Source organism: Puma concolor, chromosome F2 (assembly GCF_028749965.1).
Source record: "Puma concolor isolate L17-30 chromosome F2, mPumCon1.1.hap2, whole genome shotgun sequence".
Classification (NCBI taxonomy): domain Eukaryota; kingdom Metazoa; phylum Chordata; class Mammalia; order Carnivora; family Felidae; genus Puma; species Puma concolor.
In genome coordinates, this window is record NC_141684.1 from 75,820,443 (window position 1) to 75,840,440 (window position 19,998).

Genomic DNA, 19,998 nt, shown 5'->3' on the forward strand with positions numbered 1-19,998 from the left:
ACTCTAACCTCTTTTTTTTTTTTTTGCCTTCCCCTCCCCCATGGGTTTCTGTTAAGTTTCTCAGGATCCACATAAGAGTGAAACCATATGGTATCTGTCTTTCTCTGTATGGCTTATTTCACTTAGCATCACACTCTCCAGTTCCATCCACGTTGCTACATTTCAACCCTTTTGAAATAAGCTTCCAAAGTGGCCTGTGTTTATTAACGGAGCCAGTGAAGGTCTGCTCTCCGCGATGGCTTCTGTCTCTTTTCCTTTTCCTAAGGATATGGGAGGAGTGGGGAACCGGAAAGGCGGAATCTTAGGAGAAAGCTGTCAAGTATTTGGTTAACGGGGGGGGGGGGGGGGGGGGGGGGGGGGGGGGAATCTTCTGTGCCTCACAACTGGAGAAAATAGTTACTGGTCTTCACAAACGTAAAATGGGAAGAGAAATAAAATCCTCCCTGTTGGCCACAGCTTTGCAACGAGGAAAAGAAACAGTGCACTTGACCCTTGAACACAGACTCAGACTGCATGGGTCACTTTTACGTGGGTTGTTTTGTTTTTTTGTCAATAAATACAGTATACTACTGTCAATGTATTCTTATGATTCTTAAATTTTTTTGTTTATTTTTGAGACAGGGTGTGAGTGGGGGAGGGGCAGAGAGAGAGGGAGACACAGAATCCGAAGCAGGCTCCAGGCTCTGAGCCATGAGCACAGAGCCCGACGCGGGGCTCGAACCCACCAACCATGAGATCATGCCCTGAGCCGAAGTCAGACGCTCAACCGACCGGGCCACCCAGGCGCCCCGCTCCTTATGATTTTAATAACTGGTTTCTCTTTAGCTTATTTTACTGTCATACAGGGTGTAATATGTGTAATATACAAAATACGTATTAATTGACTTTATGTTATCAGGAAGTCTTCCATACAGTAGTTACCTCCAGGGGGGAGTCAAAAGTTATATACAGATTTTCAAGTGCGTGTGGGGTCAGGGCCCCTAACTCCTGTGTTGTCCAAGGGGCAACTGTACTTTAGAAGGCGTAAGACCTAGAAAAATGATCACTCACTCAGTTCAGCAAATTCTCCGTGGCAGTGCTTTCCAGAACTCATCAGAGCCCCCAAGACACCTGCTGATCGTCCTGAGCTCTGCTCCTTAATTACTGATATCCAAGAGAAGGACCCAAAAATCTACAGATTTTAAACAAGGGCTCAAGGTGAGTCTTAATGATAAGGCAAGTGCATGAAACCCTGTAACATACCCTGACTTCCATACAAATAAAAGAATCAAACAGTTAGGAAAAGATGAAACTTCTCAAAGATAACCCACAACAAGACTAGCACTGCAGGCAGATAAATAGCCACTCTGGGGCCTTTTGCTCTTATTCTGAGTGAGGCAAAGCGTAACCAGAGGTCAAGGGGAGGAGGGCGTTGGTCTGATTCATGTTTCCAAAGCAGCGCTCGGGCTACGGTGTTACAAACAAGCGCTGAAGGCAGACAAGCCTAATTAGGCAGCTACTGAGTAATTTGGTTGGAGAGAGAGCGTTGGACTTGGGTTAGAGTGACGGCGGTGGGGGAGTGAGGAACGGGAGTCTGTTTTAGAGGCAGAATCACCCGATTTGCGGAAGGACTGGACACACGGTGTAAGAGAAGGAGGGTCAATAACGACTTCAGGGGTTGGGGCCTGACCACTAGAAGGATGGAGATCCCACCACCCGAAGGGGAGGAAGCTATGGGTGGGTGGGCAGGCTCTGGAGGGGGAAGGACAGGAGCTCAGTTCGGGAATTGTTGAGTTTGACATACCCGATGCACAGCCACGGGGAGATGCTGAGTAAGCCGTTAGCTCAGGGAGGCAGATCAAGCTAGGGACATACACTTCAGAGGGGTCACAGTACAGACAGCTGTGCTGGGTCAGATAGCGTCCCCCCCTCAGAGACATGACCACCTGGACCCTCGGGATGTGACTTATTTGGAAATGGAGTCCTTGCAGTTTTAATTAGTTGAGGATCTCGCTAGGGAGGCATATCCTGAATCCAACGACCAGTGTCTTTATAAGGGGGGTGGCAGAGGGGATTTGAGACACAGATGCGGAGGAGAAGGCCTGTGAAGGAGGAGACAGAGTGGAGCACTGTGGCCACAAACTAGGGAGCACTAGGAGGTGGGACAGGCAAGGAAGTGTTCTCCCCTAGAGCCTACAGAGGGGACACAGCCAGGCCGACATCTTTGTGCAGGACTTCTGGCCCCCGGAACTGTGAGAGAATAAATCCCTGTTGTTTTAGGCCACCCAGGGGGTAGGAATTTGTTATGGCACCTCTAGGAAAGTAATACCACACTTTCAATGGAACCACTTGGGAGGTCAATATGGGGAAAGAAAGAGGAGGTCCAAGGACTGAGCTCTGGGCCCCTCCGATGTTTACATTTTGGGAGATGAGGAAGAAATGGCCAGTGAGAATGGCATCCCAGCATGTCTGGGAGCAGCGAGGGACCGGCTGCTCCAACCACTGCTGCTGGGCCACCAGAGAAGGGGCAGAGGGACGACGCCCTTGGACTCAGTGTGGTGGGGACCATCCAAGGCTTGCCAGGACACGTGTTTGGTCGAATGGTGCCGAGTTCGAGAGCAAGAGGAAAGGAGCTGGGAAAAATGAGGCTAGTCCTGCCAGGGCTTTTGATCTTACAAAACAAGAGAGGAGAAACATGGAGGTGGGGGTAGCTGGAGAGAGACATGGAAGAAAGGGAGACCTTTATTCTAATTCCTTTGAGAATGGCAGAGAAATGAGGGGAAAACGCCAAGGCCGAATTTCTAGAACAATGTCTTGAAAAAGCAAGAGGGGATGGGACCTGGGGAATGATGCAGGAGGGATGGAGTAGAATGGGGGGCTTTCTGCGATGGCGAAAGAGACAGCAAGGAAATCCACTGAGAGACAGAAGGGGAAGGAGGAGTTAGGTTCGGGGGCAGAGGAGAAGGTGAGAGTCAGCTGTCTGGGAGCGTGAGGAGAAGTTCTAGGCAGCTCCGTACTGGCCTTGAATTGCAAGTGGGAAGAGCCACCGTGTTGACTTACTTGGATGTAAATTAAAAATTAAAAAAAGAGGGGCGCCTGGGTGGCGCAGTCGGTTAAGCGTCCGATTCAGCCAGGTCACGATCTCGCGGTCCGCGAGTTCGAGCCCCGCGTCAGGCTCTGGGCTGATGGCTCAGAGCCTGGAGCCTGTTTCCGATTCTGTGTCTCCCTCTCTCTCTGCCCCTCCTCCCCCCCCCGTTCATGCTCTGTCTCTCTCTGTCCCAAAAATAAAAAAAAAATAAAAAACGTCGAAAATAAATAAATTAAAAAATTTTTTTTAGAAATATAAGCAACAGGTTGGGGCGCCTGGGTGGCGCAGTCGGTTAAGCGTCCGACTTCAGCCAGGTCACGATCTCGCGGTCCGTGAGTTCGATCCCCGCGTCGGGCTCTGGGCTGATGGCTTGGAGCCTGGAGCCTATTTCCGATTCTGTGTCTCCCTCTCTCTCTGCCCCTCCCCCGTTCATGCTCTGTCTCTCTCTGTCCCAAAAATAAATAAACGTTGAAAAAAAAATTAAAAAAAAAAAAAATTAAAAAAAGAAAACAGTGCCAAGAGCCAGTGTGTCACATCCGTGCCGGTGGCAGCAGGAGGAGACGGGGGGGGCAAAACAAGTAAAGAGTTGGACTTAAGGCACGTGTGACCAACGGAGAGGCACAAGGGAGTCTTGCAGAGGCCTGGTGGGGACAGAAGAGACACACGAGGTGGGGGCGAGGGAGGCGTGGCAACAGGCAGCGGGTTCCATGGGCGGGAAGTGGCGGGAAGGGGTACAGTTGTTGGAGGCGGGAGTGGGCCAGGCACATGGGGGGCCAGAGGGCCGGATGGGACTTGCGCAGGGGTGGAGCCATGGGTCATCCCCAGGGAATGTGGGGCAGTGGAGAAGAGAGGACAGAGTCCTAGAAGAGGAAAACTCAAGAGGCAGGGAGGCCTGAGTCTGAAGGTCTACCTGCTTGGGTCCCTACGAACAAGGGCAGGGTCTCCTGGGGCTGGAGGGAGAAAGTGTGAACCCGAGCCGAAGTGTGGCAGTGACAAGCGTCCAGGGATCCGGGGACGACTACACGGAGGGCGGTGGACCTCAAAGCTGGAGGTCCTGGCGGGGGAGGTGGGGGGGGTGGGGCGGTCAGGGAGAAGGAAGGTATGGATCTTCTGTGGGTAAAAGGTAGGAATATCATCTTCGTAGTCAGTTCTGTAACCTCGTGCGTTGCCCAATTATGTTCTACACATGAGAGGAGATGTGGATAAAATAATTAACAAGACCTGGAAATCCTGACGTTTAAAAAAATTTCTTTTAATTTATTTTTGAGAAAGAGAGAGAGAGAGAGAGGGAATGGGAGAGGGTCAGAGAGAGGGAGACACAGAATCTGAAGCAGGCTCTAGGCTCCGAGCTGTCAGCACAGAGCCCGACACGGGGCTCGAACTCACGGAGTGTGAGATCATGACCTAAGCAGAAGTCAGATGTTTATTAACCCACTTAGCCACCCGGGTGCCCCATTTTTAAGTTTATTTATTTTTGACAGACAGAGAGCGTGAGCAGGGGAGGGGCAGAGAGAGAGAGGGAGAGAGAGAATCCCAAGCAGGCTCTGCACTGTCAGCATGGAGCCTGATGCCGGGATTGAACTCACAAACCAGGAGGCTGTGACCTGAGCTGAAACCAAGAGTCTGACGCTTAACTGACTGAGCCACCCAGGCGCCCCGGAAATCCCGACATTCGAAGAAGAATCAGCCAGCCACACGGCCACTTGAATTCCAGCATCCCTTGCCCCTGCCTGCTGGTGCAGGTGAGGCTACAGGGCTCTCCCAGAATCAGAAAAAGGCCATGCAAGGATCTGAATGACACAGTGGGAGGAAAAACTTGCTTGTATTCCCCTCTCCCCAAATTAAATGCATCCACCACTGGCTTCGGTGTTAAACGTTTCACTTAGAATTTCTCGTTCCTCCTGGTGTTCTTGATTCCACAGAGAATGAGAAACAAAGCAGCTCTTTGTCTTTGCATAAAGGCCCAGATACTTGTATCTACTTCCTCCTTCTTCTCTCCCTTGTGTTTAGTTCAACAAAGTAAGTTTTGTGCAGGAAAGTAAACACACTTGGAGGAAGAGGAAGAATAAATGTATCAGGAAAATACTTTATGGCTAAATACACCTGAATAGTGACCCAGCACACATTAAAAGACACATTCTTCTAAACATTCTTTCAGAGCTGCGTGAAGCAGAGAACAAAGAATTTATTGTTTAAAAATTTTTAATGTTTATTTTTGAGAGAGAGAGAGAGAGAGAGAGAGAGGGAGGGAGAGAACGCGTGAGCAGGGAAGGGGCAGAGAGGGAGAGGGAGACACAGAATCCGAAGCAGGCTCCAGGCTCCGAGCTGTCAGCACAGAGCCTGACGCGGGGCTAGAACTGTGATCTCACGAGCTGTGAGATCGTGACCCAAGCCTAAGTCAGCTGCTTAATGGACTGAGCCCCCCAGGTGCCCCCGAAATTTATTGTTTTAAACTGACTATAGACAGTCCCCACTTTGGTCAGTAGAGTCATTCAACAAATATTATTGAGCACATCCTATTTACGTGGCATTGTGCTGAGAGCCGGGGATAAAAGGTAGACAAGAATTTACCAAAACGTTCAAACTGCAGTAAATGTTATGAAAGAAAGGAACAGGAGGCCAAGACAGAGAAGAATGGAGTGAGTGGGGGCTTGGGGTGGGATTGTTTTAGGAGGGATGCTTGGGGAAGGTGTCCTTGAGCAGGAGGTGGGGTAAGGCACGGTGCAGAAGGGGTGGGTTCCAGGAGTGGGCTTGGGAGAGGCACTAAGATAGGAAGGAGCCGGTGGGGGGGGGGGGGAGGGGCGGCAGATTTTACAAATGTGGTGGGAATGCACTGAAGGAGCTAAGCGGGGATGCGCAATCATCCTATTGGTGAGATAACCTCGAGCGGTCAACTTCACCGAGGCAGAGAATCAGAAGGTGGTTGCCAGGGGCTGGGGAGAGAAGGCAGTGAGGGGTTAGTGTTCAATGGGTGGGCACTTTCAGCGTGAGAAGATGAGAAGGTTCTGGAGATGGACGCCGGGAACAGTCGCATAACAGCGCGAAGGTACGTCAGGCATGAACTGCACACTTAAAAAGGATTCAGAAGGCGGGCGCCTGGGTGGCTCAGTCGGTTAAGCATCCGACTTCGGCTCAGGTCATGATCACGCGGTTCATGAGTTCGAGCCCCACGTCGGGCTCTGTGCTGACAGTGCGGAGCCTGCTTTGGATCCTCGGTCTCCCTCTCTCTCTGCCCCTCCCCGCCTCGCTCACATGCATGCTCTCTCTCTTTCAAAAATAAATAAGCATTAAAAAAAATTTCTAATGGCAAAAATTTTATGATTCGTATATTTGACCACAATAAAAAAAAAATGTACAAACACATTTATCCAATTGGCTCTGCCTACTCTGTGCAGCTTGGGAAGAGGAAGCCAAAGAAATAGGAGAGAGAGAGACCTTGAGAACAGGATTGCCAGGTAAAACACAAAGAGAATGCTGCTGCTAAAACATTATTCCTCGTTGGGGCGCCTGGGTGGCCCAGTCGGTTAAGCCTCCGACTTCGGCTCAGGTCCTGATCTCGCGGTTTGTGGGTTCGAGCCCCGCGTCGGGCTCTGTGCTGCCAGCTCAGAGCCTGGAGCCTGCTTCGGATTCTGTGTCTCCCTCTCTCTCTGCCCCTCCCCTGCTTGTGCTCTGTCTCTCTCAAAAATAAGTAAACATTTACAAAAATAAAAATGGTATTTTATAGAAAAAAACCAATATGAACTTGCTTTTGAAAATGAGGACCATGGGGCGCCTGGGTGGCGCAGTCGGTTAAGCGTCCGACTTCAGCCAGGTCACGATCTCGCGGTCCGGGAGTTCGAGCCCCGCGTCAGGCTCTGGGCTGATGGCTCAGAGCCTGGAGCCTGTTTCCGATTCTGTGTCTCCCTCTCTCTCTGCCCCTCCCCCGTTCATGCTCTGTCCCTTCTGTCCCAAAAATAAATAAACGTTGAAAAAAAAAATTTTAAAAAAGAAAATGAGGACCAAATAATTGCATTTAAGTTATGATAGGAATAAGCTGTTTCCAGGGTGTGGGCTGGGGAACGGCGGGGGAGGACCGACAGGGAAGACGAGGTGGTGAAGACAAGCCAGCCGGGTTTAGAGACTTAGCTGTGCCAACGGAGGAAAGGATCCGAGGAGCTGGGAACAGGGGAGGTGAGCCAGGGACAGAGAGGGGCAACGAGGCCAGGCATGTGGCTTCTGCCTAAACCACCACGCTGACAGGGTCTAGCCGAGTTCTCCGAGGACTTCCTTGTTTAAAAATCCCAATGGCCAAATCCCCCCTCCTCCTTACAGGGCTGTCTCCCAGATGGGTGCTCCTGGTGTCCCCAGGCTGGCCTCCATCCTTGTCCCTCTCAGCCCTTTCCCTGGGGCTCTGCCCCGGGCTGTCCTCCGCGCCCCCGCACAGGTGCTCTCTGGGAAGTCAATCAAAGTCCCATTGAAAGTCATCAGATCGGCCAGCCTCCCAGGACACTTCTTGAGCTCCCCTGGCTGCGGGGACAGCAAGCGCCTCGAGGGCACGCGTGGGTGCGTGTGCAGGCACAAATACTACTGTAGTAAATACAAACGGCACCCACTGACACCCAAGGGCCAAGCAAAACGGAAAGGGTAGACCTGTACCTCCTGCGCGAACTTTTGCTGAGTATAAACGTTTTTTGTCTTTCTCAAATACGTCTTTTCAGTCACCCACCAAACAGTTACCTGTCCCTTCTCTATAACTCGAGAGTGGGCGATACTCCTAGGCAGGCTCTCTCAGCTCTGTGTCCCCGTCCCATTCTTTCCACACATCCTATGTGCACCCCCCCACCCCCCCCCCCCCCCCCCCCCCCCCGCCGCCGTGTCCTTATGCACCAAATTCTCTCAAAGACTCCTTCCTAGATCCGGCCCCTTTCAGGCTAGCAGGGCTAACCCTGGCTCTTCGGGTCACCTCCTCCAGGCAGCCTACCTTTTCCTGAGACCTCGCCCACTGGTCTGACAGCAGCCTGCGGCGCCCGTCCCAGAACGGCCTCGCCATATTCCTATTTGCACCCCTGCTGTGCGGTGCCCTCCACTGCTGTTACTTCTCTGCCAGGCTGCTCTCTGTACATGTTTGTGGCCGAAGAAGAGGGAGGTTTCCCAAGGGGGTGGCGGGAACACGGGGAGCCTAAGCCAAGGGCATCAGACAAAGACCGACTGGAATGCGCACTCTGCTGCTCCCTTCCCCACTTCTTGTTTTTTTTGTTTTTTAATTTTTTTTTCAACGTTTATTTATTTTTGGGACAGAGAGAGACAGAGCATGAACGGGGGAGGGGCAGAGAGAGAGGGAGACACAGAATCGGAAGCAGGCTTCAGTCTCCGAGCCATCAGCCCAGAGCCCGACGCGGGGCTTGAACTCCCGGACCGCGAGATCGTGACCTGGTTGAAGTCGGACGCTTAACCGACTGCGCCACCCAGGTGCCCCTCCCGTCTCCACTTCTGAATTGTGGGCAGCCGCTCACAAACTGTGTCCACCTCTAAACGGCTTCAATTTAATGCTGGCCTTGCACTCCATGAGGAGTCCCTAGACAGGGAATTATCCCGTGGCTTACACTAGCACTGACCAGAAATTGCCGCCCCTGGACAAAATAATACCGAGATACGAGGCAGATCTGGCAGGCAGACCAGAGGCGCAGCTTCCTCCCCTTTACATGAGCTTAAAGCCTCTTCCTGCTGCTACAAAGTTTTCCCATCAAAATTAAAACAAGAGTAACAGCTAGTTCATGGCCCCTCTGCTTCAATATGCTAAACATCCCTGCCCGCCCCCCACCAAAGCGGGGAAAAAGAGTTCCCATTTGACACCATTTTTAAATGACAGTTTCCCATTCTTCAGACGGAAGAACTTTTTCAGACGGAAACTGCGTAGGGTCCAGTTTTGCAATTCTGACAGTCACTCTGGTTTCACATGTCCATTCTGTAAGTTTTCACAGCCAAAGTTCAAGTCTCGGGCCCAAAGCTCACTATGCAAAACAGATACGTTCATATTCCTTTCTTTAGAGCAAGGTCAAACTCCTGTATCAGTGTCCTCCGAATACGCGCAAAATCATTACTTAGGCTTTCAGGTGATGATTCACATAGATATTCTCGGTAGATTTTCTTAGTCAGTCGTGGAATTTTAGCGCTGGGGCATCAGGATGCAGGAAACCTAATCTGTGCCTCTCACCGCAGATGAGGGCCCGGCCTGTGAAAGGATTTTCCCCAGGCAGGGCCAGGTTTCCCAGCCCTCGGCTCCATGCCTTCTCTGTTGGCATCACCAAGAGTGCCATCTGCAAAATGAGTGATGTTTCTCGTATTCTGGACAAAGAGTTAACCACCACCTCTAGATTTTATGCTGGGATTTACAGTCCAAACCCTGGCTCCTTAGTTTTTCATTTGGAGAGAAAGGGTGGGTGGGGGGGAGCAAATGAGGGGCAGAGAGAGAGTGAGAGGGAGAGAGAGACCAGGGCTACTTAGTAATAATGCACACTGAGTCACTACCACGCCCCATCAGCCAGCACAGCCTGCGGCACGGAATCAAGGATTGGCAACACGGGGCCTCGATCTAGAATTGTGCGTGAGAAGTGAGACCAAATGTGGGGTGGAGAGGGGATCTGGCCTCAGGGATGCAGTGCAAACCACGTCTGTGACCCGCGGTCTCCCCTTGCCGCTGAATCTGATTCAACACGTCCACTGGAATCCTTCCTCCAGTCTGAGTAAATGAAACGTGATGACACTATCCATCGAGGGTTGATTAATGACGGTTTGGAAAACAGAGGAGTTGTTTCATTCCCTTGCGCTGGGGGAAGGGGAGGGAAGGCTGGCCGTGAGTGGCGGAATGAGAGCCTAACTTATCTTGCAGGCTCTTTACGAAGAGGTAGAGCGAGGAGACACGTTACCTGACGGTATAGACAGACACGGTAGAAACTTCAGAAACTCCCCTCCAGGCACCGCAGACCTCATTTACCACCAAGAGACTGGTGGGTCCCGGGTGATTGCTACGGATTCCCAGTCTATGCCTTGTTTTCTCAGGCAGCAGATCCTATGATGAGGGGGAACTCAAAAAAGCTCTGATGGCAAAAGGCCTTCCCACTCAAAAAGGTTGAGAAGGACACGGACAGATTGCCTGCCTTCCTTAGTCTACCAATTTCCAATATAAAACGCAGCTTAAGCGTAACATAGAGGGCAAAATATATTTAAGCACAATCACTATGTGATAAAACTGTAATCTCTGATAATAGAGATTGCGGGGGCGGGGAAAGAAAGCCAGGTATCATTAATTCTGATAAGCAATACCCATCCAGTGGGTAGAGTATTGGCACAGTGTGGGGTACAAAACAATCCTAGGGCAACTCTGATCTTGGCGTCCGAGCGTGAGATGGTGCAGAGGAAAGAGCAAGTTATCTAGAGTCAGAAGACCCAGGACGGAGTCCAGCATTTCCAGCCACTGGCTCTGTAACCTTAGACAAAGCCAAGGTCACCTCCGCATTTGTGACATGTGGTAACTACCGATAAAAATGCCTTCAAGATAGCTGGGCTCAAATCAGATAATGGACATAGAGGTGCTTTATCAAATGGAAGGCAGTTAAAGAAATGTTACTTGTGGCCATTATTGGAGTCCAAGCCTTGACTTTTCTATTTTTATTGCACAACTGTCCATTTCAGTTTTCCTAACTTCTGTACTTCAGTGATGTTGCCACCAAAGAACTAGGAATGCTTTGGTTCACCTGACCTGAATTACAAGATGATCTCTGACCTCCATCTTGCAACTGTGAATCTCCTGCTTCTCCCCCCTCCCCACTCCTTTGTACAAGTCTTCGATTCCATTTCCGCCTCCGTTGCAGGGAATCCCCACAGATTTCAACCCCCTGGCTTTTCAAGTTCATTTTTCTTCTCTTCCAGCAGGCAAAAGGCTGGAAGGGAATTATGCAGTCTCTCTGCCCTGAAAGTATCCAGCTTCCTCTGCAAAGGGGGGATTTTCTGATTTTAGCACAGAGCGTACAACATCGCTTCCTTTCCTACAAGAAAAACACTGCTGCAGCTGCCTTCGTTGAGATTTCTTCCTCTCCACTAAATGCAGAGGAAGGCCAGTGAGCTAAGAGATGGGTTGCACAAGGTGAATTACACTTGGGCTCGCAAGAGCTTTTTAGGACTCATCCTGAGACAGGAAGTGATGACATCAGCTCTCACATGAACCGAGAGGATATCATGTGCACTCACCCACTTCCTGTCTCGACTGGCCGAAGGGGAGGTTGCCTAGGGGAAAGTAGAGCTTGGGGAAGTAGGTCGCGGGGAGAGGGAAGAAGAGGCTGAGAAGAGGCTGTGAGAAAAGTCCCAGTGTTGCCCCTTACCCCCGCTCCCTCTTCCCTCTGGGGCTGAGATGAAGCAACTGCTTTATTTCTACTCTCAGTCCCTCACTGCGAAAACCAGCTGAATTTTACTGCGTCCTCTTGTGCTCTTTGATGCTATGATAATGCTAATATGAGAAAGTACAAACTACAGCCTGCTAGTTGTTGAGAGTCCACATGCCAAATGGACTTCCATGATTCTCCTAAAGGCAAGTGGAGGAAGGCACGGAAAGGATCGATTATTAGGTACGGGCACCAAGTGTCCTCTGTCACCTTGGGCCATCGTATTTATTACTCTCATCCATTATGGAGAGGCAGCAGAGTTAACTGGTTGCACACGATGGAGAGGAAAAGGAGGAAAACTTCAGAGATGACTTCTTGTATAAAGAGATCACTTCAGACCGGTCACAAAGGGAATTGACGGTGGTCAATTGGTGCATTGACCAATTGGATGGGAAAAGGTTGGATGGTGATTGGGCGGGGGCTCAACAGAGAGCCGATTTCAGACTGAGACCGAGGTGTGCAGGCCCCCACTGCTTGTTGCCAAGGTTCAGGCCCTTTTCTCACGTTATTGATATCATAACAAGAAAAGTCACAAGCAAACGAAGCCGATAATAATCAAAGGTGGGGCAACATATGGTCTGGGAGGTCCACCTTGAGAGAAGGACTGGGGAAGAGTGTGGGTGAGGTATGCACCATGAACAAAGATGAACTTGAACTACTGGCACCTCATGAAGATAAAAAGCTCCTGCGCTGCAAAGGAAACAATCAACAAAACTCAAAGGCAACCGACGGAATGGGAAAAGATACTTGCAGATGACATATCAGACAAAGGGCTAGTATCCAAAATCTATAAAGAACTCACCAAACTCCACACCCGAAAAACAAATAATCCAGTGAAGAAATGGGCAGAAGACATGAATAGGCACTTCTCTAAAGAAGGCATCCGGATGGCCAACAGGCACATGAAAAGATGCTCAATGTCACTCCTCATCAGGGAAATACAAATCCACTCAGATATCACCTCACGCCAGTCAGAGTGGCCAAAATGAACAAATCAGGAGACTACAGATGCTGGCGAGGATGTGGAGAAACGGGAACCCACTTGCACTGTTGGTGAGAATGCAAACTGGTGCAGTCACTCTGGAAAACAGTGTGGAGGTTCCTCAAAAAATTAAAAATAGATCTACCCTATGACCCAGCAATAGCACTGCTAGGAATTTATCCAAGGGATCCAGGAGTGCTGATGCATAGGGGCACTTGTACCCCAATGTTTATAGCAGCACTCTCAACAATAGCCAAATCATGGAAAGAGCCTAAATGTCCATCAACTGACGAATGGATAAAGAAGTCGCGGTTTATATGCACAATGGAATACTACGTGGCAATGAGAAAGAATGAAATATGGCTCTTTGTAGCAACATGGATGGAACTGGAGAGTGTTATGCTAAGTGAAATAAGCCATACAGAGAAAGACAGATACCATATGTTTTCCTTATGTGGACCCTGAGAAACTTAACAGAAGTCCATGGGGGAGGGGAAGGGGAAAAAAAAAAAGTTAGAGAGGGAGGGAGCCAAACCATAAGAAACTCTTAAAAACTGAGAACAAACTGAGGGTTGATGAGGGGTGGGGGGAGGGGAAAGTGGGTGATGGGCATCGAGGAGGGCATCTGTTGGGATGAGCACTGGGTGTTGTATGGAAACCAGTTTGACAATAAATTTCATATTAAAAATAAATAAATAGAATAAAATAAAGTAAAATAAAACTCAGAGAACTTAAAAAAAAAAAAGATGAACTCAAAATGAAATTGTATTTGGTGAATGAATTTTGTGCTGAACCACATGCTTTGCGACAACCCCAGGCGCTGCTGACCCGCTGACTCTCCCACTGACACTTAACTCCCCAGGCACTTAAATTAGATGTCCCACCAGTTCTACCCAGTGGTCACGGCTGGGAAAGAAACTCTGGGCTGGGGAACAAGAGCTCATCCAGCAGGAGCTGGATTTGCAAAACTCCTTTGGTGGTGGCTTCGATTATCCCAGGCCCCTCCTCTCATGGGGGGTGGGGTGAGGGGCAGGGGGAAGGGCTCAGCCCTATCCCAGTTGACCGAGGAGTCAACTGAAGCCACCTGGAACCTACGATTTGAAAGTCATGGTCAGTGCCAGGCTCTGAGATAATCTTCCTTGCAAACTTCAAAGCTTTAGAAAGTACCTTTCTCCCCCAACTCATTTGTAAGCTAGAAAAACATACCTTTTTTAGTAATAGTAGTAATTTACCAAGTTAAAGAATAGGTACAGAGACCCTGAGTCTCTTAAAGCTTTAACTACGTCAAGATAAAGTTTTATAAGGTAAGCCAAGTAAAATCAAATAAAAAATACTCATGTGATGGGGCGCCTGGGTGGCTCCGTTGGCTAGGTGTCCGACTTCAGCTCAGGTCATGATCTCACAGTTCGTGAGTTCGTGCCCCTCATCAGGCTCTGTGTTGACAGCTCAGAGCCGGGAGCCTGCTTCGGATTCTGTGTCTCCCTCTCTCTCTGCCCCTCCCCTGCTCACGCTTTGTCTCTCAAAAATAAATAAACATAAAAAAAATACTCATGTGACAAAATAAAGTCCTTCTCCAGGTACAGTACACACCCTGACGTGCGTAATTTCTCTATAACTGTAGACCCTATATTACCCCATAGAACTGTAGGCACAGATCAGACCCTCAGTTGCACTTGAACTATAACCGCTCAGGCCTCCAGGCCAAATGTCCCACTTCTCCATATCCCTGTCAGCAACCTTCCCCCTCTGAGAAGCAGGTGCAACAAACCTTCACTACACTCAAGTGTCTCTCATCCACTGGGGATGCCTAAATCACTGCCTCCTTTATCTACGTCAAGTATGACACAAGTACATCAACTTCTGCTTTCTCATTTTCTGCCTCCCTATCTACCTAGCATCTAGAGCCGCGTCCATCCAAGTGATCTTTCCTCTTACTGCAGAACAGTGGTTTTCAAACTGTGATCCTGGAACCCTTGCAGTCCCACCGAGCCTCTCACAGGGCCCAGCGTGCAGAGCTTGAGCGAAGGGTTAAAAAGTCAGGGCTGCTGGACTCTTTCCCTCCCCCAGCTCTACCACAGCGATCTTGCTTCTTTCCACCTTAGACACTGGGGTTCCAGATCACCTTTGAATGTCCTACTCAGGTAAGAAATCTACTAAGGCTGTCAAGTTCAGGGAGAGGAGATGGGGCCCGAGCATGAGGACTTCGTCACGCACCTCTACTGGAATGATGGGGACTGTCATCCCCAAGGTGACCTCAGCTTCCCCCAACAGGCTGCGATGTGCCTGTATCCACGCCAGTCTGTGGTGAGATTAGACCCCCAACAACATCACCTTAAAGTAGGAATTAGCATTCCCATTTGACGGGCCGATACACCAACCCAAAGAGGCAAAGGACTTCCTGGGTGGTTATGGCTATTGAGTCCCGACACACACGAGCCTTCGGATGTTGAACCCCAGCTCTGCCCACAATCTTCTACTGCAGAATACGTATTCTGACGCTCTCTTACTTGGAGTACTTCACCTGCACACTCATTCCTTTGATATCATCCTCCCCAGAAGGCCTTATATCAACTTCCCGACTTAAAGAGGGTCGGAGGGAAGAAACCGGAGTGAGAAACGAAGATCAAGAAGGCCACCCTTACCTGAAACTTCTAGAAACCTCCTGTGCTACTTCAGGCTTTATGGCACGTGGCCTTCCCAACATGAACTACCCACGGCCAGGATTTAGAAACAAAACAAGCCAAGTATGTAACGTGCCGACCAGACACAATCAAACTATTAAAAGTCAGCAGCTGGCATCATCCGGACGTGCGTTTCCTGGACACATCGGGCATACTGCTGGGTTTCGGGTGACGTCCCTCTGCCCTTAAATGCCCTTCAGGAAACGTGTGCTTCCAAACTAAACATATTTGCCACTTCTAGGCTAGTACTAGAAATATTACGAATGAGTATTTCTTAGAATCCTAAAGACACAGCCAACAAGAAGGACGAGACGGGGGGGAGATAAGGAGCTCCCTCTGCACGAATACTAAGGACTTCGAAGTTTCCGTACCTTAGGTTAGTACCTGAAATACCACCATGCATCACTTAGAATGCGCTGTGCTTATGTCGCGTGGGACTGCATTTCCAAAACGCAGAACAAAGTGACCACTTCAGCTGTGTTTTTCTATAGCTGGTGCAGAAGTGAACAGAAGTATAAGGGGCTGACTTGTTTTAGGGCACACGACACCCCAGCCAGAGCTCGACACACGCACAAATGCCTTCAGTGTGAAACACGCATTACTGTCTTCAGGGAAGCGTGCCCTGGAAGGTCTTTTTCTCAGAACTGCTCCTGGGAAGCATTCAAGGAAAATGCCTTCTCCCGGGAACATCGCGACTCTGATGCAAGGCGGTCTGCGTGAATTTACAGACACCCTGGGTTTTTAATACCTCACCTGAGCAGAGAAGTCAATGAGCTTTGGAAGCAGGACTTTGCCCCCTTCGTCACTCTTCAGGAAATCCAGCAGACTGCCTGTTGATAGAGAGGAACAAGTCGGGGTAGTTCAAACACACAAGACCAACATCCGAACACAAGTCAAACAATCATTCCTATTAGCGGGGGAACCCATGGAATGACGGCCTTGACAATGCTGTATGGCCACTGTGCCTTTTTCTTGAAGTTGGTCATACCCAGTCCCCTCTAAGCTGCTCCCTTTGACCTGATGGGAAATGTAGTGTGTGGTCCAGGTAAGAAAGGCCGATGGGGGACATGGTTTTTCTGGCTCCGGGTGACCGAGAGCACGCATCTCAGAGCACTTTGCACCTGGCACCACGATACACTTAGTGCAGCTGCCGAATCCTCAGAGCTTCTCGGGGACGGGCGTCAGCAAGTCCTCATGGCCGACCTGCCTGCGGCAGGCACTGGCTGGGCTCACTCCTATCTGTGTCCAGCAAAAGCACAGAGCTCAGCACAAGCTACAGATGCTCACGAGTGTCTGATGAACATACCGTGCTCTGTACCTAAAAGAAAGTTTGTCGATAACCTCCCCCCCAACCCCCGCCCGGCTTCCTATGGCATCATCTCTAAAACAAGACCTGCGTTCTCCCCTAGAACTTGAAGTGTCAGCCTCAGGCAAGTTGCTTACCTGTAACGTCTTAGTCCCTGTACAGCGGGCACAGCCTACCAGCTATTATCAGGGTCCTCGTAAGGACAGATTTAAAGCACGTGCCATGGTGCCTGGTGGGTAGTAAGCGCTCAATAAATGTTCTGCTGCCTCATCCACAGCATAGAACAATGGTACTTAGCCCTCAGATTGCTAAGAAGACCAGGCGAGATCACCCGGGGAAGGCAGCAAGGACAATCTGGTATACAGTAAGTACTCAATAAAGGCTAAGCATCGCTATGTGGATAAACTCCTGTTTACAGTTACGATCCCAGATGCTACCGGCTGATTAATTCATTTTTTTTTATTTTTTATTTTTTTATTTTTGGGACAGAGAGAGACAGAGCATGAACGGGGGAGGGGCAGAGAGAGAGGGAGACACAGAATCGGAAACAGGCTCCAGGCTCTGAGCCATCAGCCCAGAGCCCGATGCGGGGCTCGAACTCACGGACCGTGAGATCGTGACCTGGCTGAAGTCGGACGCTTAACCGACTGCGCCACCCAGGCGCCCCAGTTCAACACGTATTTACTGAACTCCTACAAAGTGTCTGATCCTGAGCCTGGTTTCTGGGTGACAGCAACCTAAGCCATAGGGACAAGGTATTTGGTTTTCGTTTCTAAACAATATCCTTTTTTGGAAGGACTCAGAGTGAGTAATATTCTTTTTTAACATTTTTTTTTTTAATTTTTGGGAGAGCAAGATGGAGCACGAGAGTGGGGGAGGGGCAGAGAGAGAGTGGGGGACACAGAACTCAAAGCAGGCTCCAGGCTCTGAGCTGTCAACACAGAGCCCGACACGGTGCTCGAACTCATGGACTGTGAGATCATGACCTGAGCCAAAGTCGGACACTTAACCGACTGAGTCACCCGGGTGCCCCAGACTGACTAATATTCTGAAATATTTATATATATTAAATAAGCAAATATAACGTTCATCTTTCTATTCAGCTACGACATTACACTATAGTCTCCATCAAGCATGAGATGATTGTTAATTCTCTATTATGTATGTTTCTTTCTTTTCTTCCTTCGTTCCTTCTGAAGATTTTTAAAGAACCATTTGGCAGTTTGTTAGTATCTCTAACTGAACAGAGGAAGGATGATAACTCAAACCCTGTTATCTGAAGGTAACATCAGTGGGAGAAAACGTGGTTGCTGGAAACCTCTTCGTTCAGTGATTCTGATACATAGGAATTTAACTTCCAACAGTTTAAAAAATGTTAACATTTTTGAAACTTAAAAAAATTTATTTCAATGTTTATTTATTTTTGAGAGACAGACAGATAGAGTACGAGTAGGGGAGGGGCAGAGAGAGAGAGAGAGAGAGAGAGAGAGAGAGACAGACAGACAGACACAGAAGCCGAAGCAGGCTCCAGGCTCTGAGTTGTCAGCACAGAGCCCAGTGTGCGGCTCGAACTCACGAACTGTTGAGATCGTGACCTGAACAAAAGTCTGACACTTAACCAACTAAGCCACCCAGGTGCCCCAAAATGTGAGCATTTTAAAGTGACACCCTGAACATTAAAAAATGCTAAAGAGGAAAATGACTCGTTTTAGCATTTTAAGAATTCCCGTTTTAAATATATAACAAAAATACTCCTATTTGAAATAGATTTTTTTTTTGACAAATATTTATTAGGGGCCTACGACGTATTGCGTGCTATTCTTGTGGCTAATATGTATATGAAGACAAATGCAGAGAAGATAGACTATGTATTATTTCTATAATTCAGGTAATATTTATAACATGTCTCATGAGGTGGTTTGTGAACATGCTCTGCTTTCCCACATTTTCTCATTTTTCCGTGGTGAGCCTGCTGTCTTAGAATTAAAACTGAACATTCTTTGAGCATTTAAGCGTTTTGCTTTGGGAGCGTCAAGCCTCTTAAAAGCACGGGGTCGGGGGGACGTGCTCACCCTTGGCCATGTATTCAGTGATGATGTAGATAGGCTCCTCTCTGGTGACCACGGCATACAGCCTCACCAGCTTGTCATGCTGAAGGGTCTTCATGAGGTTGGCCTCCTCCAGGAATGCTTGCACAGACATGGTGCCTGGTTTCAGGGTTTTTACAGCCACTTTGGTACTGTTGTTATAGTAACCTAGAAAGCAAGCAGAAGGGAGGGCAAGCTTTGTGACTTCAGCTTTATAGATCAAACTGAAAACCAAAAACTTTATGCAGAGTTCAAAGGAAATTTCGTCCTAGGTCGAAAAAACTTACACAAAACTCTCTACAGGGTTCACACGAGGGAAGGTTGAGTCAAGGGTGTGTGAGAATGTGACACTTCTGTCTACCATCTTTACCAAAGAAATCTAAAATCGTCCCCAAAACCAAAAAGTTTTCATAAAGCATTATTTAAAAAAACAACAAAAAAAACCCCTCTATATGCGGGGCACCTGGGTGGCTCAGTTGGCTAAGTGTCCAACTTTTGATTTAGGCTCGGGTCACGATCTCACAGTTTTTCTTGCAGGATCGAGCCCCGCATGGGGCTCCGTGCTGAGCATGGTTATTCACCCATAAACAAGAATGAAATCTTCCCATTTGCAAGGACATGGGTGAAGCCAGGAGAGTATACAACTAAGTGGAATAAGCCAGAAAAAGACAAATGCCATATGATCTCACTCATATGTGGAATTTAAGAAACAAAACAAATGAGCACGGGAGAAAACAGAGAAAGAGACAAACCAAGAAATAGACTCTTTACTATAGAGAATAAACTGGTAGTTACCAAAGGGGAAGGGATTGCGGGATGGGTGACATAGGCAGTAGGGATTAAAGAGCACACTTACCATGGTAAAACAATTGTTTTGATTAAAATGTTAAAAAATTTAATATGGAGATCGTTACAAATTTGTTTCAAGGTTTATACATAGGTTTTCAGTGACACAAATGTATTTAATGAATGCAGAAAAGTCGTAGGATACAAAGTTGATATACATAAATCTGTTGTATTTCTATACACTAATCATGAAGTAGCAGAAAGAGAAATTAGGAAAACAATCCCATTTACGATTGTATCAAAAAGAATAAATATCTGGAATAAATTTAACCAAGGAGGCAAAAGATCTGTACCCTGAAAACTATGAAACGCTGATGGAAGAAACTGAAGACGACACGAACGAATGGAAAGATACACCAGGGTCATGGATTAGAAGAATTAATGTTGTTAAAATGTTCCCACTGTGCAAAGGAATCCACAGATTCAACGCAATCCCAATCAAATGCCAACAGCATTTTTTACAGAACTAGAACAAATAATCCTAAAATCCATATGGAACCACAAAAGACCCTGAATAGCCAAAGCAATTTTGAGAAAGAACAAAGCTGAAGGCATCGCAATCCCAGATTTCAAGGTACAGTACAAGGTTACAGTAATCAAAACCGTATGATG

General features: G+C 48.5%; 1 protein-coding gene across 9 annotated transcripts in view; it reads right to left on the reverse strand.

The window, feature by feature from the left end:
* Positions 1 to 19,998, reverse strand: part of LYN (LYN proto-oncogene, Src family tyrosine kinase) — a 128,295-nt gene that overhangs the window by 27,360 nt on the left and 80,937 nt on the right. For all 9 annotated transcript variants that reach the window (XM_086695153.1, XM_086695154.1, XM_086695159.1 and 6 more), the window contains exons 9-10: positions 18,526 to 18,708; positions 15,901 to 15,977 (exon numbers count right to left, since the gene is read on the reverse strand). In XM_086695153.1, the coding sequence (XP_086551279.1) occupies positions 15,901 to 15,977; positions 18,526 to 18,708 (260 nt within the window). The remainder of the gene's footprint in view (positions 1 to 15,900; positions 15,978 to 18,525; positions 18,709 to 19,998) is intronic.